The 26,535-nt window shown below is 50.4% G+C and overlaps 10 protein-coding genes across 10 annotated transcripts; 3 read left to right on the top strand and 7 right to left on the bottom strand.

Moving 5' to 3' along the window:
* Positions 1–55: 55 nt before the first annotated feature.
* Positions 56–632, bottom strand: Aspvir_005458 (uncharacterized protein; the record flags this gene model as incomplete). The annotated part of the gene is made up of 3 exons (XM_043268673.1): positions 56–274; positions 351–451; positions 521–632. 3 exons carry the CDS (start codon positions 630–632, stop codon positions 56–58), a joined length of 432 nt encoding a protein of 143 aa, XP_043124608.1.
* A 1,288-nt stretch (positions 633–1,920) lies between these two features.
* Positions 1,921–4,017, bottom strand: Aspvir_005457 (uncharacterized protein; the record flags this gene model as incomplete). Its single annotated transcript, XM_043268672.1, has 2 exons — positions 1,921–2,094; positions 2,155–4,017. 2 exons carry the CDS (start codon positions 4,015–4,017, stop codon positions 1,921–1,923), a joined length of 2,037 nt encoding a protein of 678 aa, XP_043124607.1.
* A 6,350-nt stretch (positions 4,018–10,367) lies between these two features.
* Positions 10,368–11,798, bottom strand: Aspvir_005456 (Golgi transport complex subunit COG5; the record flags this gene model as incomplete). The annotated part of the gene is made up of 1 exon (XM_043268671.1): positions 10,368–11,798. One exon carries the CDS (start codon positions 11,796–11,798, stop codon positions 10,368–10,370), a length of 1,431 nt encoding a protein of 476 aa, XP_043124606.1.
* Positions 11,799–12,281: 483 nt separating this feature from the next.
* On the bottom strand, positions 12,282–13,398 carry Aspvir_005455 (class II aldolase/adducin domain protein; the record flags this gene model as incomplete). Its single annotated transcript, XM_043268670.1, has 5 exons — positions 12,282–12,356; positions 12,404–12,572; positions 12,628–12,760; positions 12,822–13,082; positions 13,134–13,398. 5 exons carry the CDS (start codon positions 13,396–13,398, stop codon positions 12,282–12,284), a joined length of 903 nt encoding a protein of 300 aa, XP_043124605.1.
* Positions 13,399–14,082: 684 nt separating this feature from the next.
* Aspvir_005454 (protein SYS1) lies at positions 14,083–14,783 on the bottom strand (the record flags this gene model as incomplete). The annotated part of the gene is made up of 2 exons (XM_043268669.1): positions 14,083–14,476; positions 14,539–14,783. The coding sequence occupies 2 exons, from the start codon at positions 14,781–14,783 to the stop codon at positions 14,083–14,085; spliced, it is 639 nt and encodes a 212-aa protein (XP_043124604.1).
* Positions 14,784–15,204: 421 nt separating this feature from the next.
* Positions 15,205–15,614, top strand: Aspvir_005453 (cytochrome c oxidase subunit 6B family protein; the record flags this gene model as incomplete). Its single annotated transcript, XM_043268668.1, has 2 exons — positions 15,205–15,429; positions 15,492–15,614. The coding sequence occupies 2 exons, from the start codon at positions 15,205–15,207 to the stop codon at positions 15,612–15,614; spliced, it is 348 nt and encodes a 115-aa protein (XP_043124603.1).
* Positions 15,615–16,156: 542 nt separating this feature from the next.
* On the bottom strand, positions 16,157–19,118 carry Aspvir_005452 (putative RNA-binding protein (Nab3); the record flags this gene model as incomplete). The annotated part of the gene is made up of 5 exons (XM_043268667.1): positions 16,157–16,701; positions 16,767–16,987; positions 17,049–17,538; positions 17,599–17,778; positions 17,849–19,118. The coding sequence occupies 5 exons, from the start codon at positions 19,116–19,118 to the stop codon at positions 16,157–16,159; spliced, it is 2,706 nt and encodes a 901-aa protein (XP_043124602.1).
* Positions 19,119–20,689: 1,571 nt separating this feature from the next.
* Positions 20,690–21,500, top strand: Aspvir_005451 (peptidyl-tRNA hydrolase domain protein; the record flags this gene model as incomplete). Its single annotated transcript, XM_043268666.1, has 3 exons — positions 20,690–20,946; positions 21,081–21,341; positions 21,410–21,500. 3 exons carry the CDS (start codon positions 20,690–20,692, stop codon positions 21,498–21,500), a joined length of 609 nt encoding a protein of 202 aa, XP_043124601.1.
* Positions 21,501–21,614: 114 nt separating this feature from the next.
* On the bottom strand, positions 21,615–22,864 carry Aspvir_005450 (snoRNA-binding rRNA-processing protein UTP6; the record flags this gene model as incomplete). Its single annotated transcript, XM_043268665.1, has 2 exons — positions 21,615–22,715; positions 22,775–22,864. 2 exons carry the CDS (start codon positions 22,862–22,864, stop codon positions 21,615–21,617), a joined length of 1,191 nt encoding a protein of 396 aa, XP_043124600.1.
* Positions 22,865–23,233: 369 nt separating this feature from the next.
* On the top strand, positions 23,234–26,517 carry Aspvir_005449 (putative integral plasma membrane protein; the record flags this gene model as incomplete). Its single annotated transcript, XM_043268664.1, has 7 exons — positions 23,234–23,272; positions 23,326–23,872; positions 23,928–24,054; positions 24,257–24,341; positions 24,398–24,443; positions 24,490–26,297; positions 26,359–26,517. 7 exons carry the CDS (start codon positions 23,234–23,236, stop codon positions 26,515–26,517), a joined length of 2,811 nt encoding a protein of 936 aa, XP_043124599.1.
* Between the last annotated feature and the right edge of the window lie 18 nt (positions 26,518–26,535).

Raw genomic sequence — 26,535 nt, 5'->3', positions numbered from 1 at the left:
GCATCACTGCAAGCCCGAAGTTCCTCAAAGCACAGCAGGTAAGCGAATCCAAAGCTTATTTCCCTCCAAACCAACCCGACAGAGTCCCCTTTGCCTCACCCGCCTTTTTCTCAACCGTGCGATCAAACTGATCAACCTTCTTGTCCACCTCGTCAACCCCAGCACGGACTTTATCCGCTGCCTGGTAGCGCAGCTGGTCAATCTTGTGCTTGCCATCCTGAGCAATCTCGGGGATGCGCTCGTCGATCTTGGCCTTGGTGCGGGCGTTGTTGATCTACCCCTCAACACATCAGCATCTTCTCCAGTCACTCGATAGTAGTCCTCGAGGGTAGGTAGGTGAATGGGCTTACCGCCTCGTCACCAGTAGCGTTCACCTCCTTGCCGAATTCCTCGCCGGCTCTTGCGGCCTCTGAACCGCGGGGGATCTTTGCTCTGGCTCTGTGGGCGTCGACTGGAAGCAACAGTCTTCAGCAAACTACACGTATACTATCAACCAGGACCTCCTAGAAAGGAAACTCACTCTCCATCTCCTTCTTCGCGACCTGGGGATTCCCGCCGGCCCGATACAAGTAGTAACCTATACCGCCGGCGGCGGCCAGGCCAAGGTACATGGGTGTACGGTTCTTGGACATGGTGGGAGAGTGTGAATAGGGTGTGTCTTCAGTTGATTTAAAATCCGAGTATAGATGTATTCTGGTCGTGGTGTATCTTTCCAGTCAAAGAGAAAGAAGAGACTGAAATAAATAAGAGGCAAAAAAAAACGCAAGAGAGCTAGCAACCAAGGTCAGGGAGTGAAGTATGGGCGGAGAAATGGCCTTGGTCACTGGGCTGGGCTGGGCTGCCTATGACGTTGTCGACGAGATACTACCTTAGCTAGGTATCTAGCTTACTGTCCAGCTCACAGTCCTGTAACACCATACTCCTCTTTTCGACTTTTTCTTTTGTTTTTAATTCAGTGCCATCTCGGCTGTAGCTAGGCGATTCATTGAATACAGTTATCTCCTACATGCAGTCAAAGTTAACCAGCCTCTGTTGAACATTGGTGGACTCTATACGGAGTACTGACATCTATTCACCTGGGGTAATGTGCACCGACGAGGAGAATACCTTGCCATCGACGTCACCTGATGATCATCTTACGGAGACCGTCTCATAGGTATGGCCAGAGAATGTACCCCTACCCGCTTGGTACTTGTGGTTTTGACGTCGTCGAGTGTAACATGTGGGGTAGACGTCATGTATCCGTGAGCTCGACCCCAGCCAAACAGGACATGGCACTACATCCGATTTAGCACGGTTTCATTAAAAATAATTTATCCCGCTCAGATTGCAAGATTGCAATGGCTATACCCAGTCTCTTATAGACGCACAACAAATATACTAAAACAGAATCGAATCGTATCACAGGGCTGCAGTGACAGAAGATCATGTATATCAAACAATTCAGTAGGTGAAATTCCACCGCGACCCGAGTAGGAAACCCCGCTTCCATAGTAGCTATATCCGAGATCGAGGCCGAGGGTATCTTCATGCCATAGAGAACACACAATCCCTCAAATCAACGCCGGAACATGCAAAAACAACGTCACCGCAGCTACAGATCACTCGAGAATACCCGAACGAGACCTTGCTATCCGAAAGAGCAAGCCTCTACAGCGATCAATTTCAAAGACAAAAAAAAAAAGAACCCCATGCATGAATCATCAGTCGTCACTTCATAAGCGTCTCCGCGTTGATGCGGAACCGTAGCAAAAGCGCAAAATTCAAAGTATTCGGATTAAATCGGCAGGATGGTCAAATGTTTCAAGGATAAACCGAGGAAGAAATGGCCGCGACATCAAAGTAGACAGTATCTGCTGGGATAACATACGAAAGCTGTGGTCGAGGATCGGTGTGGGTCATGATCAGAAAGGAAGCTCTTTATCCGTATAACTTTGCAGTACTTTTATTTTCGCTCGTGGCGACTGCAACAAGTGCCTCGAGCCTTCCCATCCCAGAGTCGCGCGCGGACGCATTGCGATAGAAATCCGGTCGTGGATCGGGTTTCACATTGTGCTGATAGCCATCGGGAAACTGTGAAAGTGGGGGGCAAGCCTGTATTGTACATTAGCGACTGTGGCCGGTCATCGAATGTCCAGGAAACGGGGGGCGTACTGAGTGAGATGTATCGCAGGTCATGGAAGGTGGATGGGACTCGATGTAGCCGTTGTTGTGCACAATGGCTGGGTGGTACTCAAGTGAGGCTGTAGAGGGCGTGTGAACGCCTTCACTGCTACTCGAGTCTTCAGGGGATGTCCGCGTTGCCTGGGAACCCGAGGCATTGCTGCCATACCACCCTTGCATCTTCTCATATGAAGAATGCCCAGTAATTCCCCGCGACTCCTGAACTTGTTGTTGATACGACGAAGACGGCCGGGACGATACATTCTGTAACTCTGCAATCGTCTGCTGGCTCCAGTGCGATGCGTCTCTTGGAAGAGGCTTATCCCTGATATGCAGTCCTGTGAGATTGGTATGTAGTGACATGTCCCAGGAGACATGACCGCGGCGATGACCGGGCCCAGATATCGGAGGGGCCGGTCGGTTCGCGGGCTGTGAATAATTGAAACCTCCTCCTAACGCATAACTCGGCGATGGCTTGCTGTGACTGTCAATCTGCATCGGACTAGGCCTTCGGACGGGAGGAGTCAGAGGCCGTTGGTGTAACACAACCTTGTCGAAGCTTTCGATTCCGGGCAATCTGGGGGGCTGTTCTGTCGCGCCACTCGCGCCGACCGGTGCGTCAACGGTATCAGGAGTTTGGTAATGGGACAATCCACTGGTGGCAGGTCTGGGAAGTGCAAAGTGCGTTGAAGGATGCCAAGTTCGTCTCCGCAGGTCCGCATCAGCAGCACTGTACGCATTTTCCTCTCTCGAAAACGAATGAGTGGAGCTGACGGGGCTTGCGAAGACTCCGCCCGATGATGGATACGCTGCCGTTGTAGGAGTTGCCGACCCAACAAGACTGGGAGGATAATTGTTCGGTTGTTGAGACGAAAAGGGATTCGCACTGGTTGGCACCGAGAGACGACGAGCTGCCGTCTTTCCGTCCCAGAATCCAGACATGTGGGCGGCGGCGGGCCTCGCGGAAGCTAAGTGAGGGCTTCTGTTGTCACCAGCAGCAAAGAGATGATGAGAAGGCGTATAAGGGGAGCCAACTGCAACGGCAGGTCCTGGGATGCCGCGCACTTGGCCTGGTGGGGTTGTGGGCATATCTGCCATCGTGTCCAGACTAAGACGAGCCCTGGCGCTCCCATCATTGGCCATGATCAATGGCGGCGGTCGACGGCGAAGCTCCGGAGGTTGACTGTACGTTGATGTCGTTGATGCGATACTCGAAGTCGAAAGATTTCTGCTGTGGCCCCGACTATGCGTTCCCTGACTACCCCCTGTGCCGGCTCTAGCTCGACCTTGAGGACGGACCCTGTCGGTGCGAATCTGCCGTTGGAAACGTGTTCCAGTAGCTGCGAGCGAATCCCCAGGAATCTCCTCGTTCACATGCACGGTCTGGGCATGTTGACGAAGGTTATCAAGGCGCGAAAAACGCCTGGAACAGTGACATTGAAACGGACGCTCCCCAGTGTGTTTCCGGATGTGTCTAGCAAGATGTTCGCTTCTGGTAAAACTCAAATTGCATGGCGGGAAATCTGTACAATAGAACCGTTGCCCTTTCTTCTTCTTGGATGGGGGAGCGTTGCCTCCGGCGTCGGACTCATGGTCGGAGCCATCACGGTCTGCATCGGATTCCCCATGTGAAGTTCCATTGTGTCCTAATGACGGTTTTGTTCCCGAGTCCTCTTGGATCTTATGCACGTTCCGCGGAGTGGCGTCTTCTGTGCCACTGTTCATAGTTCGCGACCTGTTCTCTTCTGCAGCTGACACATTCGTCTGGGGCCGAGGTGTGGTTGGGGTTGCCGCCTCCTCCATCGCCCGTGATTGCGGCGAAGACGTATTATTTACTGGTAAGAAGGAAGTCATTTTGACGGCGACGAAGAGGTCGTGATGGTGTGGCCTCCGCCCTAGGAAGCGAAAACGAGATCCGACGAAATCCTATCCACCCACGATTATACAGACGTAGTATTTGATATAAAAAGAACCCGAGGATTTGATGAGAAATGATAAATGGCGCGGTAATGTTTAGCGCGTAATGGCGACTGGGCAGGTTGCGCATGCAAATGTCAGCAAATTCATCGCCGTCGCAAAGATGTAACGACGAGTGTGTCAATCTCGGCAAAAGTGGACGGATTCCAAGAGGGGTAGACTTTTTTTGCCCTCCGGGTCCACATACAAGGGAAGGAGGGGAAGGAGAACGACAAGAGAGCCGCTACGTACTGAATCGCTAGCCCAAGAGGGGAGTCTGGAATGTAGGAGGAATGTGGGAGTTGACCGTCTATCCGAGTACCTGACGAGGATGACGAAGCAAGGGTAGTAACTTTGTACGAGAGGCGTAAGAGAGCAGTCACCCGTTGAGCGGTTGCATCTCTCGAAGATGGACCGAAGGAAGGGTAAAAGAAGTATATACCGATGATGATGAGGATGAAGATGACAGGACAGAAAGGATAAGGAAGAGGGAGGAAAGGGCGGGTTGTGCAAGGAGCTCAGGAGCAAGTTTGGTGGACTCGGTCGATCAACTTTCCCAAGCTGAACCGCTCGTGCGGTTTCGAGTCCTTTGGTTGTGGGTTTGTTTAAGACAGCTCGGAAAGCCGACGAAACTGATCCAGGAGATGGTGGACTGGGCCCAGGTTCCTCGCCTCAGATGCACCGTCCAAGTAAGAACAATAAGAAGTCAATCTTTGATCGTCAGAAGGTGAAGAATAGATTAGGTATTAATGATCAAAGGAGGAAGAAGTCGAGGAGGCGAAATGTAGTAAGCGGCTAAAGTACCTACAAGGAACGGATGGAGCCGCGACGACCAGGGGGAAAGATGAGAATAATAGGGTAACTAGAAAAAAGGGAAAGAAGAGAGGCAAAAGCAATGATGGAAGGGAAGACAGATCAGAAAGGGTAATTCGAGAGGGAGGAGTCGAGACTGCAGGACGGTCAGCAAGATGCGACAAGTCAAAGTAAGAGGAAGTGATCGGAAGGGGAGAGAGAGATCTGGTAGCAGGATGTTTGGATGACGGTAACCCACCACCGCGCCCCCCAGGTTCCAGACAAATGCAAATAGGTCGGTGGATAAAATGGTGACGATGATACACTTACTAGGTAGCTATCCAGATACTTCAAAATCCAGTCTCTATGCCAGTTATCGAGTCGTCAAAATGGAGGCTTATCGGAAACAACGGTCGGCGCGGGATGGCGGCCGAGCGAGGGGTAGATAGATAGATAGACTAGGTAGATAGATAGACGAGGATGAAGAAGATGAGGGGGAAGAAGAAGTACATTAAAGAACAGATCAGCAGAATGATCCAGGTACCCTACGCTCCTAGAACTATTACAGTATTTGGTGGAGCTATCAAAAGCAGGGACAAGATCTGATGATAGCCTGACGGTGATACCTAGGTTTTGGATACAAACCGTAGTCACCAGTATTACAAGTCCTAAGGTAGCAATGGAACTACTCCTCTGTAGCTATATCTGCTGTAAAAGGTCCTGAATGGACCGTCGAACAGTCCAGCTTACTCCGTCCCCTCCAGTTACTGACAGTAATGACTCAATTATGTCTTAGACCAACCGTCTCACACCAATTTAGCTTCATGCTATCTTTCCAATCTACGTAAAAGGTTAAGTCTGTCCTATTTGGGAAAATCACTAGGAACTGGCCGCTGTTGACTTTACTAGCTTGCTGGCAGTAAATGGGGATGATGGCATATGATACGGTGATCGCTTAAGGCAGACTAAATGCGAAAACTTTAGCCCCAGGAACTGACTCTTGGTCCGAACCAACAACACGAATCATCGACCAAGGTAACTATGGGGGGTCATGGATGGCAAATTCTGGAGTGGAGTCTGCTGGACAACTCAAGTCCAGAGTCAAAGACTGGGAAGACGGATGAAGATGATGACTATTTCACGGATCGCTCGGTTTATTTCTCAAAGTGCCCATATGGATGACGCGACCATGGAAGAAGCGCCAAAGTGTAGGGTACCTTACTGCAAGTGCTGTGTCTAGTATCTAGTGTTGTGAGTGGACACTTCATTAGCCAGTATTAGCAACCATACTGAAAGGGAGGACATGATACTATCTACTCCATCAACGATGTAATACTCTTGAAGAAGTTGGCAGTGCTGTTGTCAGAAACATGCTGGGTGTTGTTGGTCCAGTAGCCGGTATGTCTCGGATACGAGACCCCCCTCAGGAACAAGGCGCCTAACAACCAGACTAGCAGACCGTCCCTGTTGCGCAGTTCTTGGTCATTGACCTTGGGCTGACAACCTGACTCGTATTATTATGATTTCAACTATGACCATCTCCCTTTAAGAAAGATACGACAATAATAATCATAATAGAGGGGTCCGGGTGGCTGGAAAAGACCTGGTAAGGCTGGGCCAGGCCGAAAAGGCAGAGACTACCTAGAGTCTCGAACCAGGTCTGGTTGGTGGCGTTGTACCGCTGGGGCTTGAGGGTCCTCTTAAAGCGTGATAAGTTCTAACAAGGAGGCACCAGGAACTCTAGCTCCATCGCACTACCACATCTATACACGCAATGTGATCGGCTGAATTTTCCAATAGACTTCTACATCAAAGTCATGGCATAATATACCATAGCTGGTGAAGAATCTGGTACATTCCAACTTGCAGCCACGGACTGAACAATACCGCTGACCGGGCCATCGGACTCGTTGACGTTGACCATCTTGATCTTTGGTACAGAGTGTCTTCAAGTCTTGGTAAGTTTGGGGAACCTCGATCATACTCTCCCAACACAATCATGGGCAAAAGTATGAGTGAGGTATGCAATGTGTGAATTGTGATACAGGACCCCTTACTTCCACCCATGTGTACACAGTACAGCAGAGTCTGTGCGACATTCTAAAAGAGTGGTTTATCCCAAACCTGCAGCCACTGTTGTCAAGAAAGTGGACGATTTTAGCGATTTTCTGACCTGTCTCGTTGTTATTGATTAGTGATGCAAGGGGAAAGCCTACCTTTAAGGTAGATATGTCGTAAACCCGGTTCCCAAACAGTCTGTGGAATAATACAGAGTACCTTGCGAATGCATATGTATTTGACCAGCACGCAAAGGACACGACGATAAGAGGTTTCACACTGGTTCTTCGGCCGAACAAGCAGAAGTATCAGACTGGGAATAATTCTCCGATCACCATCCTGAAACTAACGCTGGCCATGCAGCGTCTCTGCAGAGTGCTGTAACTTATCCCGTTGAACCCGACGCGGACAAAGCACATTCGGAGTGCGAATACAAATCACCTGAACACTTCAGACTTCGAAATTGAGTTACGATGAGAATCTTTGACCATGCATGGACTATCAGCTCACTGCCCTACCACACTCTTTCGTCACATTTTCATCTTTGCTGGGACACGGGCCATTATGGAAAGCTTGTTCCTGTGCATACATTTGGTCGAAGGCCGGCTGGGACGAACTGCCTTTGAGACCGTGGAACTGAGCAGTGAAGCTCCAGACAAGAATTTCCAACCATTTCGAGAGAAATAGGGGCGAAACGACCTATTGTCTAGGTTATAATTGATGTCAATGTCAACAAGTCGGAGCATCGACCATCTGCAAACGGCATGCCGGATAACCAGGAAAGTCAGTCTGATCGGGGCCTATTGACATCTATCTGACATCGATGGCGGCGTCAATCGCTTGGTAAACACCGTGTGGTAGACCACAAGGTACGTATCTTTTGACGATTTCAAACCGAGGAGAGGCGAGAATAGACGTTATGACTTCAAGTCTTTACGCCACTTGGAGAGTTGATGATGTGCTTGATCCATCAGAGCGACCAACACAGGAAGCACGTTGATAAGAGCACGTTCTGAGTGTACATTACTCTGTCCTAACGCTTCTAGATGATGTACACAATGCGAAATGCACCTATCTCCAGTTTCAAAGTTTCAACGCAGACTGTGCATTAGTCTCGTCTGCAAATTCCGAGATATCCTTCCAATTGGCCTGATGAAGGATCCGATCGTAAAAGTATCTGTACCTTACCTCGCCTCCTGAACTCACTCGGAAATCGCCTCTGCATCCTGACAGGCTGACACTGGTGTCCGTTGACCGTCTACCATGCACTGGGCAAGAAGGTGGCGGCGTCTCCGCATCCTGAGGGGTAGATCGACGTGGCACTGGCCAGCTACGCCCTGTTGACCGCTGTCCACACCCCTGCTTACGCGCATGCATTTTCACCTGTTCACCGAAGGTGTGGACGGAGCAAGGCGAATGGACTCCGTGGCTATCAGTGATGACATTATATACTCAGAGGAGCTCAGCTGGTTGGTTTGTGCCTTTGCCAGGAGGGCGGGGGTTTCTGGTCTTAGTCTTACCCCTCATCCTGATTCCTGGATTTCCACGACGGGTGGAGACCAGGGTAATATCATCGGTTCTGATGCTGATAAGAACGGTCGTGGTAGTAATAACAAAGCAGGTATTAATCTTTAAAGCAGTTGAGCCTTCATAGGTATCTCATGCCTGTACGGGGTACATTGTACTACTTGAGAAGCGGGGTATTGTTCCATGACTGTAGATATGGATACCAGACAGCTGGGGATAGTATCTACCTTACCAACAGGTACCTGCTTAAACCTTGTTGCTTGGGCAAGGTACATGGCCAGAAGTACTCTACTCCGTAATATCGATTAATTAGCATGGATATCTCAAACACCCTAGTCCTGCAGGTAGAAAGCCACTATCTGCATTTTACCCCTCTGGCAATACCACTTCCTGGCCCTTTTTCGGACTGAGTATGCGAGGTCAAATATGCATTACTGTCCTATTAATAGAGATGCGCAGATCACAGATCATTCCTCGCTCTATCGACGTTTCGTTGTCGAATCCTCGCGGGGAGCCGTCCCCTCGTATATATACTATGTCTATTTATCTGAGATATCAGGCATACATTCAAGGTCAACATATTAGCCCACCTCCATCTTCCCCGTAACAACATCCTATACGGAGTACTCAGAAGTATTACCCCGTCCACCCATCTTTTGCTTGTGGTCGTTATCTGGCATGTGGGCAGGTAAGGGCATGTGGAAGGTTTGTCTGTGCTCAGTAAACTCCCGTAGACTCGTGCAAGTAAAGTCAATATGATACCTTTTACTTTGAGGGAACTCTATTGTCTGAGTATATATAAATTTGGTGCTTAGTTGTGGCTTTTATAGTGATATCCCGGATATGGTTGGCTTTCCACGATGGGGCCTAGAACTTGTTGACGATGATGAAGGTCCCGTGCTGAGACTTAGTATTGCATTGGAGGAATATCAGCGTTGACAGCCTGGAATACCCTTAGACTAGACAGTGCTATCTGCATTGGACTCCGTCCCTCAAGCGCACTGATGGCTATACATGCATTATGGTAATGTACACCACACAATCAAGCATTGCTCAAACGCAAGCACGAGCTCACAACACCACGGTCAGCCCCGGTAACGTAGATCTGAGGGAACCGCCAAACCCAGCCCAGCAGCAACACCCTGCGAAGAACCCGCATTCGCAGCACCAGCCGTCTTTGTCCCCGTCCCGGTCTCAGGTGTAGTCCCCGTGCTACTCGGCGTACTACTAAGCGTATACCTCGTCCAAAGTCGATTTATGTTGTGCCGTTTGCTACAGGCATTTCTGCTGTAGAGTGCTTGCTCGTAGGAGAACGGAGTTGGCGAGTGAGGATGCGATGTTATATAACGTTGGCCTGAGGGCGATGAAGAGGTATCCACGAATTGGTAATAACAGTGCGTACGGTGAAAGCGGCTGTGGCAGTGGTGGTTCGGCTCAGATATATGACAACAACGCTAACATAGCACCTCCCAGGCTAAATTTCTTGAGTATTTGAAGATATAGCCCTAACTCGAGGATTTCCTTTTCTGGGAGTAGTGTTGGCTAAGTGACGAGTAGTGGCCGGGATGAGAACTTAGATCTGTTAGGGCCAGATGGTATAGCGGCTAGTACTAGCTCTCCCCATCGACTTGCTTTCTGATAAATGGCGTGGTTGCTGCCCCTTGCACTTGAGTGTATCCAACGTATCTGAATGACCAAGTGCCCAAATCATCTTCGAATGAATTGGACGAACGTGAGTATTCCTGAGCAGCAGGTCTCGTTGGGGGCGTTTGGTGCGGCTCATTACATAGCCGAGGAGCGCCCTAGCAATGACAAGGCTGAGTGTTCAAGGATGATATCACTGGCTTGCCTGTCATTCCTGTAGATCGTGTCTACCTCTCCAAAATACCCACAACAGACCCAACCATCACCGCTGCTTCTCTCTCCCAGTTCCCAGCCTCAGCTCCTGTCCGCTTGTCTGTCACCAATGTTGAGGCTGGGAGCTGTGAGCCCCGCAGGACGCACTCTCTAATATCCTTCCTGAGTCTATCCCGGTTCGACCGAAGCGTTCGTGCTGAAACACCGCCGCGACTGACGATCTCCTGGACCCGCGGCGCCAAGGATGAAGCTAATGACCGCCAAAAGTACGAAGGGAGAGACGTTGTATCTAAAGCGTTTAGAAGTGGCTGGAGAAGGTTGTTCTTGGAGGTCACTTCTTGCGCTCGAACCGCTGTACCATTGCTGTCGTCAGTGCTAGGAGCCGAAGCAGGTAAAAGTGGATGCGTTGGCGGACGAAGGCCGCTGAGTATCGCCTCTAGTGCAAAGATATCCTGACATCGTCCCGAGAGTTCAGACAGCGTCCGCTCGAGGCTCGGAAGCATGGATAGTGATCGGGAAAGAGCGTTGACGGACGCCACAATGGTCGAGTGCATGTAGCCTTGCAAAGCGGAAAGCAGAAGCTCTGGTTGAAAACTGGCTGGCGAAGTCAACGTCTTAGGGACTGGAGACAGAATGTACAAGACGGTAACTGCAGAAACAAGCCGAGCTCGCGCGTCCCGGGCTTGACGATATCCGGTTTGAGTATGCGAGCCCGCCGCGATGGACGACATTGAGAAGCGATTGATAGTCTGTTGTGCGCGTGCCTTGACCATATTCTCGGCCGGAATCACCAGGTCACCTCTCAAAGTCCGGATGACCTTGACACGTTCCAAGTCGTAGCCTTCCTCGCCCACGGCGGTAGCGGAGAACATCCGTCGCAAACTCACAATGGTAGATGCAGCTCGCTCCAGCGCTCGGTAGTCCTCTCTGCCAGGGCTGGCAGAGGAGCGATCGTGTGCTCCCGCAGTCACTGCTGGGCCACCCCGACCAGTCACCTCAGAAAGCTGACCCTCCAACTGCCTGCCAAGAGCCAGACAACGCGCGACCGCTCTCGCTAATCGCACGGTTGCCAGCGACTTTTCCGCAGCCACTCTGGCTTCGTCTGCAGCCTCCCATTTTCGTAAAACTTCCTGCTCCAGGCGTTCATAGCCTTTGGTCACAGAGGATATCTGCTCCTCCGTCTCCTTGAGAATCCGCTCCGCAGCAGCGGTTTGATCCCGCGTGTGCACAAGCAGTGGGATAGCTGATTTGCTCGTTAGATTGTGGATGTGAGTATCAATCTCTTGGAGGTCAAAAAGCACCCGTGACAGTGGTGTGGAAAGGTCCAACGGTGTGTCTGTAGCATTGTTGGTTGCCAGGACCAAGGAATTGGAAAATGATGCCGATGAGAAGTCGGGGTCCAAAAAGGCCTCGTAATCTATGTATGAAGGTTCACTGTCTGCCATCTTGTCCACAGTGTATGCAGCCAAATTACTCTATCTGGAAGAATGGCTATCAAAGCAGAAAACGAGATGCAATGGACAGATAGGAGGTGGATGGATATTTGCAAAAGGTCTGGTTCAATTGATGCCGCCACAGGAATTCAAAAGAATCTCATTTTAAAGGAACCATCCCAGACCTTGCCAATGATGCTAGAAGAACGACAGTAAGTTTTGAGTAGCACTTATTGCACCTAGAATTGAAGGTGTTTACTACTCTTTAATGCCGTTGATCCGCAGATGCCATGTTTCAGTCACGTGAATATCATTAGTCATGCTGCTCATGCAGCTTTCCTTACCCGACGCATTGTGAAGGCATTCAGAGGATACTTCCTCCCACTCAAGTAGACGATTTCACATTCAGGGAGCCTTATCACAACTAAACTAGAGTTTGATTGCTACATTGGTGACAGAATGAACCCTTGTAGTAGGAATTGGCCCACGTCTGTATTACTGAAGAACCCGGCCATTGCTCTCCTCCACAATCAAGTCAAACTCAGGCTGAAACTCGGTATAAAAGTTATGCTGCGGCATGTCAGTTTGCACTCTGAAAATCGACACGGAGAACTTACTGGGTTCTGAATGGCGTCAGCAGTATACTGTGCCACTTCATGGTTGATAATCTTTTTAGGAACTCCATTCGCAGCCGCGGCATCAGCCATCAACTGCGAACGACATGCATTATCCAAGCTGAAGAACAGGAACGCAGCTTCATCGACGGTGTGGCCAACCGTCAGTAGACTAGAAGACGATCAGCTCTTGCACAATCGCTGGGCACAACAAGAAGATTCCATACCCGTGGTTCTGCAGAATACAGGCGATATTCTTCTCGCCTAGAGCCCGTGCGATCTGCTCGCCCTCTTCCTGGGCTAGTGCAATCCCACCATGATCATCATATACGCTCAGCTTCCCGTAGAAGTTACAGGCGTCTACAGCAACCGTCAGCGTTCTCCAACCACAACCCTTCAGGGGTATAGGCACAGTGCGTACCCTGAGAAAGCATTTCAACGGGCCGCCCAAATGCACTCCACGTCTTCCCATGAATCGAATGCGTATGCGCCGCAGCCACCACCTCTGGACGGGCCTTGTGAATCTCAGAATGAATCATGAAGCCCGCCTCGTTGATGGGAAGCTGCGCTCCTCCCTCCGTCACGTAGCCCTCGCTATCGACCAGAACCAAGTCCGAAGCCTTGATGGTCGAGAAATGCTTCGCGAACGGGTTCATCCAGAAATGGTCCTCGAGGACGGGGTCTGCGGAGAAGTCAGCATGCGGACTCATGTCTGTCTATAAACTTCCCTTACCTCTCATGGAAATATGACCAGACACCCCCTCTCCGTAGCCCTGCTTTCCGAAGAAGCGGAACGCAGCCGCCATATGCTCTTTCATCCATTTGCGCTGCTCGTAGGGGTCGGAGAAGGTTGGGATGCCTTGGAGCTTGAGTGTACCTTCGCGATTGCCGCGTGCGATGGCCTGGAACTTTTCATCTGCTGCGGCAGGAGTGATTTTATTTTCTGGGGTGACGACGAGCGTCTGCTTCAAGGCTTCAGTAATCGTCGTGGTTGACATTCTGGATGATACGTATAAGAGTAAACAGAAATGGGATTTCAGCAATGAGCACGACTAGGTATGTTGCATGAAACTTGAAAATAACCAAGATGTTAAATACCCCCTTTATATATCTGGCTAAATGAGACAAGCTACGGTTCAACCAACATATCGTCAATCCTTTATCTATACAAAGCTTATCATCACTTGAATCGGACTTCGCGGGTCAACTCCGAACCCCCGCTTGACTTAGGTTGCCTGATCGCTTGTCGCGTAGAAGGCGCAAAGATTCGATTCGACGCAACGAAGATGTACGTATCTCCAGCCGACTATTATCCGACCGAAGGATTCGCGGAGAAATCGAGACACGACTGATTGGTAATGCTGTTCATTGCACTCCTGCCTCGCCCTCCGCCCAAGTGCAAATCGCCGTTAAGATGGGCCAGAGTCAATCTTATTAGAACGTAACCAAAATGTGCCTGCACATATCATGAAGGCGCAATCGTCTCCTGCAATATATCCTCATCCACAAGGATTGCACAGGAATGCACCGTCCATTTCAACGCCATCTATACAAATCCAACCAGCTAGGGTATACACAATGATGATGGTAACGATGCACCGCAGCGCCGTATCCGGGTCGCCAAAATTAATGATAAAATGAAGAATTAGAGGCGACAGTGTCGTCCAAGCCCCACAAGAGCATTATACAGCCTGCTCACCTTTCATCTCCGTCAATTCGTACTCGCCACCACTCCCCTCTCCCAGATTCCGCCCTCGGCCGCGTCCCCGTGATGGCAAGAACGGTTCGTTTTCAACATCGTCAGTCTGCGGTTGAGATGTACTAGAAGACGACTGCGCCGTGCCCCTACCCCCTGCTATCCCGAACGTGATAGGTCTGAGTTCCCGCCACTGGCAGGCCCAGATACCCACAAAGGTCATCAGAGCTGCGCTGGCGCATTGAAGACCCCACCAGAGCCAGTTGCGGGGTATTGAGCGGGTGTAGAAGGACGTCGCGACGAGATGGAGGAAGTGAATTGTCAAGGCGAAGTCAGGGATGAGCTTTGAGCGGGACACAAGAAGGAGTAGGAAGATCACGCTGTCAATCAAGTCCGGTCAGCGAACCAAGCTCTTGCAGGGGCGAAAAGGCGTAGACAATACCCAAGTAGACTGTTCAACATCCATACTAATCCCAACATCCACCCTATTGTTGTGTCTCCCCTTAAGGCATCCCAACTGAAAACCAAATCGAGCGAGAACCCCGTCCCGTAGACCAAAGTCGTGAATAGAATCAAGGCTGTAGCGGAGACATAGTAGGCAGTTTGCAGGAGGAGGATCTTTCGAACAATCTTCAGCGGTGGAAGGTCTGTTCGGGACCCCGCAGGAGCCCGTCGGCGCGGGGGCATGAACTATTGATAATGTATCGACCCTGGTGGTGATGCGAATATCGTTTACAGAGGACGAGCGAGCGGTCTGGACAGTCTGGAAACGGACTTTTGGGGGTGCAAGCGTAGATATCGAGTAGATGCAGGTTCAGCTATGTATTTGGTAGGCAGCAGCCAACATTATTTTCTTGACTTGGGCTGTTGTATCCCCGTGCTCGAGTCAATTGATGATGAAAGATAGAAGACGACTTGAAGCTGTCCCAGCAAATGACATGTTAGCGCCACAGCCGACAAGCCACGCGGAGCCGCCAATGCGGAATCCCGAACTGAAGACACCCAATTCCTACGTACAGATCACATTTTCGCGACGATTCTACGTCTCACTATTCTTCCGCTGTACTCATATTACCTTTTCAATCTTATTTAATATACCTTGATCAAAATGGGCTGGCTCCCTTGGTCCTCCGACGACTCCTCCAAAGCCTCCGACGGCGGCCGCATAGCCCCCGACCGGAGCTCCCGCGAAAAGTGCTGGGAAGGCCGGGATCTATTCTTCTCCTGCCTGGATAAAAATAACATCATCGACTCGATCAAGGAAGATAAGGAAGCGCGGCGCCAATGTGGGAAGGAACTGGCACAGTTTGAAGGGGCGTGCGCGAAAGCTTGGGTATGTATCTCCCAGTCTTGAGCAGTTCGGGAGATAGGTTTCTAATCCTTGTTCCTGCATAGGTCAAATACTTCAAGGAGAAGCGGGTAATGGAATATAACCGGGACAAGACGATCGAGCGCATCAAGAAGGAAGATGCGGCCAAGGTTGCGGATCTCAAGGCACAAGGGTGGACGCCGAGGTGAGGCTTGTGCTATCGACTGAAAATGGAGGGTCAAAAGACGAGAGGAGATTATCTATTATGAATGTACTATATCACATTGTATCGCCTCTCATAACGACTGTTGAATGAGATCTTGTATAATATTCGTACCTACCCAGTCATCTCATTGTGCTGCATCCGAAGTCAAGATCGTCCTATTGCTTTACCCTAGCGGTGGATTCGCTCAACGCAGTGAGATTAGAGGTAGGAGATAATCCCCAAAGATGTCATGACAACCCAGACGCAGAAGCCATTTTCTGCCATATCTAACCTTTGAATGCCTCGAAAGGATAACCCTGCACTCCTGTCGCAATGTCTTGATCGAAATAGAAAAGTAGCATCAAAGCCAACAACCAGCCATAAAAACCGTGAACAATGGCCAGTTCATCTCATGACTAATTAATTCAACGGACATTCATGAAAGAAACGCCAAGCTCCATGGTATTCCGAAATTTCAGAACAGAAGGAAACAAAGAGAAAAGAGAGAGAGGCGGAGGATGTACATTTAAAAAGAATTATCGTCCATCATTGTTTCCACTTGCTTAACTGATTCATGATGTTTTGGACGTGAGGATTCATAGTCGCCAAGTTCTGCTGCTGTGGTTGTTGTTGTCCACCCAGGCCCTTGGCAAGCAATGAGATCAGATTGGGATCCGGAACCACCGGAGCATTGGTGGCTGGGATCGAGTACTGCGGAGGCAGGTGTTGTTGAGGGTTCGTAGGAATAGGTGGCCGCGTGGCTCCGCTCAAAAGGCTTGCGAGATCTGCAGTGGTATGAGGCATGTTGGTAGCTGTAAAGGGCTGTGCAGCGGGAACGGGTTGTTGCTGTCGCTGCTGCAGTGCACTCAAGAGAGACTGAAGGGTAGGCCCATCAAGAGACGAAATCATATTCGAGACATTGGAAGAAGTAGGAAGCGCTGGCAATGGTGCCTGAGGAATGGGCGCTGTGGGAAGAGTCGGCATGGCGAACGCTGGGTTGGGTGGGAAAGGAAGTGAAGTAGCACCGCGCTGCATGGCTTGGGCATGAAAGACGACCTCGGCGGCGATGCTGGGCTCGACGTCTGGATATTCTGTACATAATACGTGAGTATAAGAGGTCGCGTGCAGAGAGATGACTGAAAACAAGGTTGCTGACCATTGAAGCGAACATTGTCTGACCCACCACTGCGATCAAAGACCTGCAAAGGTATCTTCCTTGAGAATTGGTTCGGACGAGACAGTCTCACAACAGCAAGAACCCCTTCTTTAATCTGCCGCTGAACTGCCGCGTTCAGTGGTATGCGAGGACCTAACACCAGGACATCGACCCGGAGACCTCGATTGCGGAAGGCATTCTCCACGTGGAAGATGAAGTTACTGAAAAGAAACATCAGAATTGCACCATCGACGAAGGCGTGAGCTAGACGATGTAGCTTACCGGTCAACTTCTTCAAGAACCAAAATCTGCACTTCGGGGACATCTCTCGGGGCTCTCCTGGGCACCGGCAAGTCTGAATCACTGTCGTATGCGTTGCGACCCCTGGGGCTAGGAGTCCGATACCGTCTATCTCTCCCATATGGTGACCGAGAACGGCGTCTCTCACGTCGATCGTATCGTTCAGGAGTTCTATCCCGAGATCTGTACCCATCTCTTCCTCGGAACGGACGTGGAGACGGCGATCGTGGAGGGGGTCGATAATCGTCGCGTCTGCGGTGGCTCGGCTCATCTCTAAAGTCACTAAATGGGACTCTACCTGACTCGTAAGGTCGATCATAGCGATCTCCTGAACCCCTCGGATTACGGCTGGTGGGAGGACCGCCTCTGCTGTATTCCGGGGACCTAGACCGTCGGGGTGGAGGACCACGAGATGGCTCAGGTGGCGGAGGTCCTGCCCGAGTATTCCTCTGCGGTTTTGAAATCTCAAGGTCTGCGTAAGGCGGAGTCAATCCAGGTCCGAATACCCGCTGGGACTAAAGTGCCAACTTACGAATTTTCCTACCCCTTATCACAGCTCCTTGTTCACAATCGAGCGCGTGCTTGCAGGCGGAGGCGTCGACAAATTGGATGAAACCGTAGGCTTGCTTGATCGATATCTGGGCCAGTTTGCCGTATTGGTGAAAGATATGAAACAAATCTCGTTTTGTGACCCTCTCCGTTGGTAGATTACCTGAATTGGCGGCAAGAGTTAGATAAGGGTCAGATACCAAAGGTTTAAGTAGAAGTGGCAGAATACTGACCCACGAACAACCGGGACCCCGCTGGGAAGCGATCCCAAAGTCCCTCCGTTACGTATGCTCTCTCATCATGCAGGAATTGGTCATATTTCTTCTGGACGTCTGGACCCCACGGAACATCTTCGTCTCCGGGTTTGACCACACGACCAACTGGCTTTTCGGCGCGACCATTCGGAGAAGTCGCAGTTGCAGGGGGCTCCTGAGATGATTCTGCGGTAGAGGGGGCCGGTTGCTGGAAGCTGGGACCAGGGGGTGGAGGCAATGAGCTGGCGCCCGACGCAGTTCCGGGAGCACCAGAAGCAGCCAAGGAAGGAAGCCCTATGTTAGACTGATAATTACTTTGCTGGGAAGGATAGGTAGTGGATGTGTTGGGAGGGTGAGGGTGGAGTTGATGATACGAACGGATATCATCGCTGGGATGGTAATTAGGATGAATGGAGGGCTTCTCCTGGGGCGGGGGACGAGGGGGAAGGCCTTGAGGAGCTTCAGAGACGTCGTCCGCAGACGAAGGGGCCGTCTCCGAGGGTAGGGGAGGGGATGGAGCGGCAGTAGAGGGAGGAGGAAGATTATCGAGGAGGTTTTGGAAGTCCACACCACCCTCACCAGTATTATCTTCGGGCTTGGCTTGGGAATCTAAGCGATCATGCGGTGCCGACTGTGCGGTCCAGCTGGCGACGGCGTGATTTACCTCGTTCGCGACGGGCAGGATCTGGGCAGCCTGAGAGGAGGCAGAGGAAGGGACATCGGGGTTGGGGTGAGCTAGAGGGGCAGCAGGATCTGACGAAGGAAGAACAGTTAGAGATGAGTTCGCTGCTATGGCCGGCGCAGTAGAGGAATCCTCGTCTGCTACTGCAGACTGATCTGATGGAAGGGAAGGCTTAGCAGTTGCTGTCCCCGCAGAAAGTGAAGTCTCATTTTTCTTGTCCACTGATCGATCATCCGCCTGCAAAGAACCAGTGTGAAAGCTACCTTGTGTTTGTGTCGACGGTGGTGGTTGATGATATTGTAGATAGTGATGATGGTCCAGCGCCTGATACCTCGTCACATTCTCCGAACCTGCATATTGTCCATTATGATGGTGCATCTGGAAACCATTTTCAAGGTCTGACAAGGGCGTGTCAAAATAAGTCGACGTATCATTGAACACTGGGTCCATTTGGTTCTGCAGCACAGGGATCTTGGTCGGTTCCGCGACGTGTAGCGGACGAGGGCTCTCTGGAGTCAGAGTTTTGCCTCGAAAGTGAAGAGCTTCATCTGGAGAACCCGGCGTCATGTAGACAACGGACAGGGTGGATCACTTTCATCTACAAATACCGCAAGAGACTGCAAAAGGGCCACAACGCGATGAGAGGGGGAAGATTTCGCAGTCGAAGTAGCTCAAGTGGGGCTATCTTTGCAGAAGGCACCGGGCCCTTCTTTCTGCTTTTTCTTTTTTTCTTCTTATCCCAGGGCGGTAAGGCGGAAGGGCGGAGAGGAGTAGAACCAGAGGGTCCAAACTCAGTTGGAGCGAGCACACACGGAGGCTTTTTTTTTTTCAGAAAAAATGAGATCGTGGAGAGAGTGGGATATTGAGGAGGAAATGAATTAAGACTGGAGATGAGCTGTGGGTTGATTCCGCTTGACTGAGAAGTTGGGGATGACGGAAGCAAATGAGGTGATAACAGGGATTTGACTCCGTCGGTCAACGAAAATTCTCTGGAGACAACAGTAAGGAGAGAAGATTCTCGGTCAAGGAAGCGAGGAGGCTGAGTAGAAGAATTATCAAAGGAAATCTACGCGGAAGGTCTCGTAGTATGGAGTATCTACCATTATAATCCTGGAAGGCGGTTGTGGCTCCCATCGTCAGAGGAGTACGTAGCAGTTACTACTATATTCTCTGCATCTTGATAGACCGTCCGTAGTCTACCTAGTTTATCACCTACCGAGTGTGCATGATTGCTGTGAGCCAATGTGGAATCCTCCGACTCCCATGCTAAGCTCTGACTGGACGGGTTCTGTATTCTAGTGTTAAACCAAGAACCATCTGGATCTGCTGGAAGCATTGCTGGAGCTGGGAGCTATCCAAAGTATCCATAAGGTTCTTAAGGTACCCCATCTAGTCCAACTACCTAGCGCCATGACCTACATATTTTTGCTGGCTTAATACCAACGCTTCAGCTAATTAGTCACAAACACGACTAGCTTGCAAGTAAACATGTCATCTCCATGCTTTCCAAGGGTCCAGAACCATCCATCACGGAGTATTCCCGCTCTTCTCCTGGGTTTTCCCTTCATGTGAGTTGAGGAAGACTCGCATCAGAGCTGGGGGTTTCTTGATGAATGGTGGTTAGGTAGGTTAGAATTTGAAGGGCAGCTGCTCTGTAGACTTGAAAGCTGCTGCCAAGGGGTTTCGATAGCTTCAGAATACCAAACCCTTATTGCATTCTTATCTGAGTTTCCACCTAGACGTAGATAGTGGTAGCAGTTAAGAAACATATACGGAGTAGACTAGTGCGTGTTTTTCTCTTGGGATGGACTCCCTTCATTCTATCCCGACAATAGTCTAAAAAATTATTCAGCATAGAACGACTCGAACGAGTCCCCGAAAAGACGAGAGTTTCTAACCCCAGCCGAGGATCTATCTGTCTTCCATGTCATCTGATTTTAAGAAGTGTCTATGGTTTCACTCTCCGCCTTTTATTCGATCTCTTTCTAGTCTACCTTGCTTTACCTCGAATCTACAAATTACTCGGAAACTACTACACAAGTATAACTACGGAATTACACTGCACAACGTGTCTACAGACTAGAACCCCCGGTCAAAGAAAAAAAAAAGGAGGGGAAAATTTTTAACTGTCACGAGATATGCGAACCCGACTCCAACAATTTTTCAGCAAAGCCCCCGCCGGTCCCACCATAGCAAGAACCTTTGCTTCCAGACGAGCAGCCGCATACAACGACCGCGATACCAACCATACCACCGCCGAACCAGACGAAAAGGACCTCACCGCAGCTCGGGAGTGGCTTAACAAGTTCAATTCAGAGACAGTCACAATCCCTCGTGACATCTGCGAGATTTCCTTTAGCCGGTCCGGCGGTCCTGGCGGTCAGAATGTTAACAAGTCCGTTCCTTTCCCCTCTAGCTTTATCCTGCACTAAGATCATTGATCAAGCCTCATTTGACTGGCCGAGACCACGTCAGAGGACTCGGGACGTACGTTTCAGTAGACTAACATCTCACGCATTTCCCCAATAGGGTAAACTCAAAAGCCACATTGAAAGTACCCCTCCAGTCTCTCCTGCCTCTGGTGCCGCGGATCCTACATCCTCATCTCCGGTCATCCCGTTACTACGCCGAGAGAACGCACACGCTGGTTATCCAGTCTGAAGAGTCGCGGAAACAGGCCGCTAACGTGGAGTCCTGCTATGAGAAACTCCACCATGTGTTGAAAACGACTGCAGAAGATGTGATTCCTGGAGAAACATCTGAAGAGCAGCGAGAAAAAGTGCAGAAATTGTAGGATGCCTTCCTTGTCATATGAATTATCTACAGGGATATTGAAACAGTTCTCACAATTGCAACAGGAAAAAGGCTGAAAATGAGGCCAGAATCAAGGCAAAGAAACTGCACAGCAGCAAGAAGAGCAACAGGCGGGGTAATAAGTATGATGAGTGATAGGGAGCTAACTTTTAAACACCTTGAAAGAGAAAGCAAGCTTCGTCTTTCTTTGCTTATGGACCCTAAACAACCCTGAGGAACGCTTGCAATAAAGAACTGAAGATGCAACGTCTACTCCTGCTGAAGGACCCGCTCGGCGTTGTGGATGGTGGCAGCAATGACCTTTTGCAAGGCAGGGTCCAAGTCCTCCGTCTTCTGGAAGGGTTGCAGCCAGCTGACCACCTCCTTGGCGACATTTGGATCTTGCCGGTGCTCCTTCAAACGCGCAAGAGATTCACGCAATGCCCGAGGAAACTCGGGAGATGTCGGTCGGATCCCAGCAATTGGGAATTTGATGTTGCAGATATGCGTACGGTAGCTGTTTGGTCTGTGCTGCGACATGACCTCAACTACATGTCCCAAGATCTTGCGCAGGCACGGTAAGTCTTCAAATCCGGAGACCATGTCGTAGAACTCGTGGCCGAAGCGGCCATCGTTGTTGAAGTTCTTCATCGCCGTATCAAAGACGGCCAGCGGGATCGCGCCGCTCAGAGCAGGCGTCGAGTTCAAATTTTCGAGAGCAACGTGATCGACTCCGTCTTCATCTCCGGCGCTAGGGTTGATATCTTCCCCGGTGATTTTAGGTAGAGCAATCATGTCGGCATTGGGGTCATCAAATCCGGATTCTTCGGCCCGGTTAGATGTTTCAATCTTCTGGTCCAAGCCCAGTATCCGCTGTCGAGCAACAACCTTGGCGATGTAGATCAATTCGAGTTTCGCATAGTGCAACCACAGTTTCCTTGAGCTCTTGCAAAATCTCAGACCTCTCTGCATGTAGGTTCGCGACATTGTCATATCTGCATGATCATCCAGATTGTATTGTGCTGCGTAGATCCATAAGTCCACGCTGGTAGGATGAAGCCGTAAAGCATCCGTGAATATCGCCGAAAGCTTCTTGTATGCCTTCTGCTGGCGGGCATACTCAATATACTGGATCCATAGGCCGAGATCGCCGTGGAATTTCCGAGTAGCTCGATCGAGGATGAAGAAAATCCGTCTTTGACCCGAATGGCCCGCCGACCGAATACCTAGCCGATTCACTCTCTTGCGTCGCAGAGCGTCAAGATTCATCTCGTATTCCGCATATCGCACAAAGTCGGATGGCTGAGCGCCGCGGGCGTTCAGTTTGTGCTCGAAATCTGACCGTCTCTTGACAATGGATAAAATCTCGTCCTGATGATAACGAGCCCTGTGAGTGACCATGTTTGAAATGGCTGGTTGAGGACTCGTACCTTGCTAAATATCTTTTTCTTCTCAAACTCCTTGAGCTCTGGAACCGACTGCTCCAGGTAGAAGCGCGCCTTATCTGTTGCAGCCGACATGATGGTTGTTATTGCTGCAGAAGACCGTCAAAGACGTTTCGCAGACTCCTCCAATGCAGGCCCAGAAAAAGTTGTCGGCATCCCGCTCGATATCTCCGATCTGTTTGTGGGCTGTGACCGCCTTCCCTTCCTGGAATCGTGCTTTTGTTGCATGTGTCCGCGCGCTCCGCTCCGCAGGTTACTGAGTTCCAACCTGGCCATTTCACATCTCAAGGGGTTCCTCTGACAGCAGACAGTTTTCCTATTTATTTTTCTTTCTTTATTTGATCGTTTATATTCTCGACGTTCTTTTATATTCTTTTCCCATCTGTCGTAGCTTTTTGGCTTTCCGAACGCGCGGAGTGTGGACCCTGCGTTTCTTGCGCTACTATGGCTCCCAAATTCAAAGATGGGGATGCCGTTGTGGCGGTAAGCTGATACAAACCCAAATAATTCCAGGTGATTCACTAAGTCAATGCCAGATCAATGGTAAATGGGTATCATGGGCACATACAGCGGTTGCCTATACAGCATTCCTGAGCGCTCTTGTAGTGGGAATGTCCCTGCATTTCCACAAGATCGTGCAGAACGAACACTATGGATATCCGGATGAATGGTTCCCATCTGTGTCAGCTACGATTGGTGATCGATACCCGGAACGGTCATTCTTTCAAGTCTTCATCGCCATTACCTCCGGTCCTCGATTCGCTCTCGTTTTCCTTTGGTACCTTCTTACTGCACGGCCCAACTCGACTCTTCCCAAGATCGTTGCTGGTGTTGGGCTGTTCCGCACTTTCACCTGTGGCGGTTGGACATATGTCACATCGACCGATGACCATGACTGGCATGATATCTTCATGATTTCTTACCTCGTGGCGACATTGCCTTGGACCCTTGGTTGCCTGGCACTCAGCCCCAACAACCGCCGCGCTCTGAAATATAGGAAGATCATGGCAGGACTCTTCTTTGGCACCCTAGTACCATTGATTTACTACTTCATCCAACACAAGGTGCACAAGGTCGCTGGTGGTGAGTTTACTCTTGTTCTATGTTTGGCATACTGTTCTCTAACAACTCTCCGAAGCCTACACGAAATATGCCTTCTTCGAGTGGTCTCTCATCTTGTTCGACGTGGGATTCGATGCGGTCACGGCATTAGACTTTGATGCATTTGAGATCGTGGTGAGGGACGTGAAAGGGGTCAGCAGAGGGTATGTACCGTGGCTCCCAAAGTGAACCAAGCAAAATGGGAAAATGTAGAGTGGCCGAATAATGGTTGTTTGGGTTTGAAAACATGTCCTAAGCTTCGAAACATTAGGCAGTTGAAGACCACTGCGGACTCTGTCCTTGAAAAAGAGTGTGTATTTCCCGCTCACCAAAGACATTTTGGTTTCACTGTTGACTCGTAGTTAGGAAGGGCAAGCCCGTTGGAAACACCTTTGGCGAGGGCTTCTTCTGGTCTGAAGTCCTGGATGCCGCCGCGGACGTCTACAACGGGGTAATACCTATCCTTAAATTTTCCTTGCATCATACGCATTTACTGACTGACCACAGTATGTCTTCTGGTCGATGGCGACTGCTCTCGGACTTCTTGTTTGGTGTAAGTTCAGCTTTTATTCTTTAAAGGTTATGTCTGATAACGTTAGATTTCCCTCTTTGGCACATGGGTATTTCTGGGTATGAGGCCGCTATTGTCGCCTACATGTCACCTCTCCTTCTAGCAATTCCTACTCTGAAGACCGCGGTGGCCAAGTACCCACGGCTTTTCCACTTTCTGTCACTTTCTGGGCTGCTCGCCTACAAGGTGCAGAATCCTACCAACAGACTTTTCGTCACTACTTTCAGTGTTGCCTGCAATGCTCTTACATGGTCCGGTATTTTCCACGCGGAGAAGACCCAAAGCCCCCGCTTGGAGTCTCGGATCCTTGCCTGGGGCATCGGTCTGATCATGTCCAGCGTCGCCAAGTTTGCATGCAGCACCAATAACCCTGTCTGGCCCACTATGCATGCGGAGAACGGTGGATGGAACAAAATGGGTCTACTCCTTGGTATCTTGGCTGTTCTCAGATCTCACAGGAAGCCTGTACCAAGTGGAGGGGACTATTTCCCCTCTACTGGCAAGAAGGGTCCTTCCCTGTTAGCCGCGTTCGGCATGGGCGGTCTTCTGTTCGCTATGCACTCTCTTCTGTCGGATTCCAGCACCATGATTTCGTGGGTCTGGGAGGGATATCCGGTGAGAGGACCGATCGCCGTGCCTCACGGTGTGCTTACGATCTTCGCGATGGGAGCCGGTCTCGTATATGGTCTCTTCTGCCCACGCGTCGCTGGAAGCTGGACTGCTTTCGGTATCGGTTCCCTCGGAGCTGCGCTACTTACATGTTACAGCCACTGGACTGGATTCTATGGCGGCCTAGCCCTTGCATTTTATGTCATGGCCGTTGCCCCCGTTTTGGTCTCTTCGGCTGCTCGTCATTCTCCCTCTACAACGTTCGGTCTCGGAGGCCTTGTCTACGTCTTCTTGATCCTCTTCCACGTATGGGTTGTTGCTTACGCGTTTGTTCCCGGTGGCCCGCTTGTTAGAGAGCACACAGACTGGCTCATGGCGGCCACTATGATCTCCATCGGTGCTGGAGTCTTCTCTGCCGCTATTACAAACCCCTTCAGCCCGAATGCCAAAACTATCAGCCCGAACAGCAGGAGGCAGCGGTCATACTACGTTTATGTCCTCGCCGTGCTGCAGCTTCTTTCTATTGCCATCGCATATCTGCGATTCCCAACCAATGACTACACACCATATCACAAACAGGACAAGGTTGCCACCCTCGGTATCTGGACCGTTCACTTCGGTCTCGATAACGATATGTGGTCTTCGGAGCGACGTATGCGCGATGTCATCAAGGAGCTTGAGATCGACGTGATCGGTCTCCTGGAATCTGACACCCAGCGCATCATTATGGGTAATCGCGACATTAGTCAAGTTTTGGCGGAAGAATTGGGCATGTATGCAGATTTTGGACCTGGTCCTAACAAGCATACATGGGGCGCTGCTCTCCTCTCAAAGTTCCCCATCGTCAACTCAACCCACCATCTGCTTCCTTCGCCCGTCGGCGAACTGGCACCCGCCATTCACGCAACTCTGGATATGTATGGTGAGCTGGTGGACGTCGTTGTCTTCCATTCCGGACAGGAGGAAGACCCCGAAGATCGTCGCCTACAGTCCCAGTATTTGGCAAAACTCATGGGCGAATCGCCCCGCCCGATGGTTTTGCTGAGCTATCTGGTCACTAAGCCGCTTGAAGGCAACTACAACACGTATGTCAGCGAGCTCAGTGGCATGAAGGACATCGACCCTACAGACTGGGACCGGTGGTGCGAATACATTCTTTACAAGAGATTGAAGCGGACAGGCTACGCCCGAATCAGCCGGGATAGTATTACTGATACTGAGATTCAGGTGAGTATCTATCATAATCATCATCAGACTTTGTTTGTATATGCTAATCTGCTCAAACTAGGTTGGGAAATTCGTCATCGGAGAGCCCGAGCCCGAGAACGAAGTGCGCATTCCCGAGGAAATGATTGCTGAGGGCCGTCGATTCCCCACGATGTTCCGTGGCCAGGGTGTTCGTGGTCACCGTTACCATGTTTTCGATGAGCCAAGATACTGGCAATAGATCTGACTTGATCAGGAG

This window comes from Aspergillus viridinutans (genome assembly GCF_018404265.1).
Source record: "Aspergillus viridinutans IFM 47045 DNA, scaffold_3, whole genome shotgun sequence".
NCBI lineage: Eukaryota > Fungi > Ascomycota > Eurotiomycetes > Eurotiales > Aspergillaceae > Aspergillus > Aspergillus viridinutans.
Note: the sequence above shows the minus strand (reverse complement) of the source record. Positions and strands in the feature narration are given on the sequence as shown.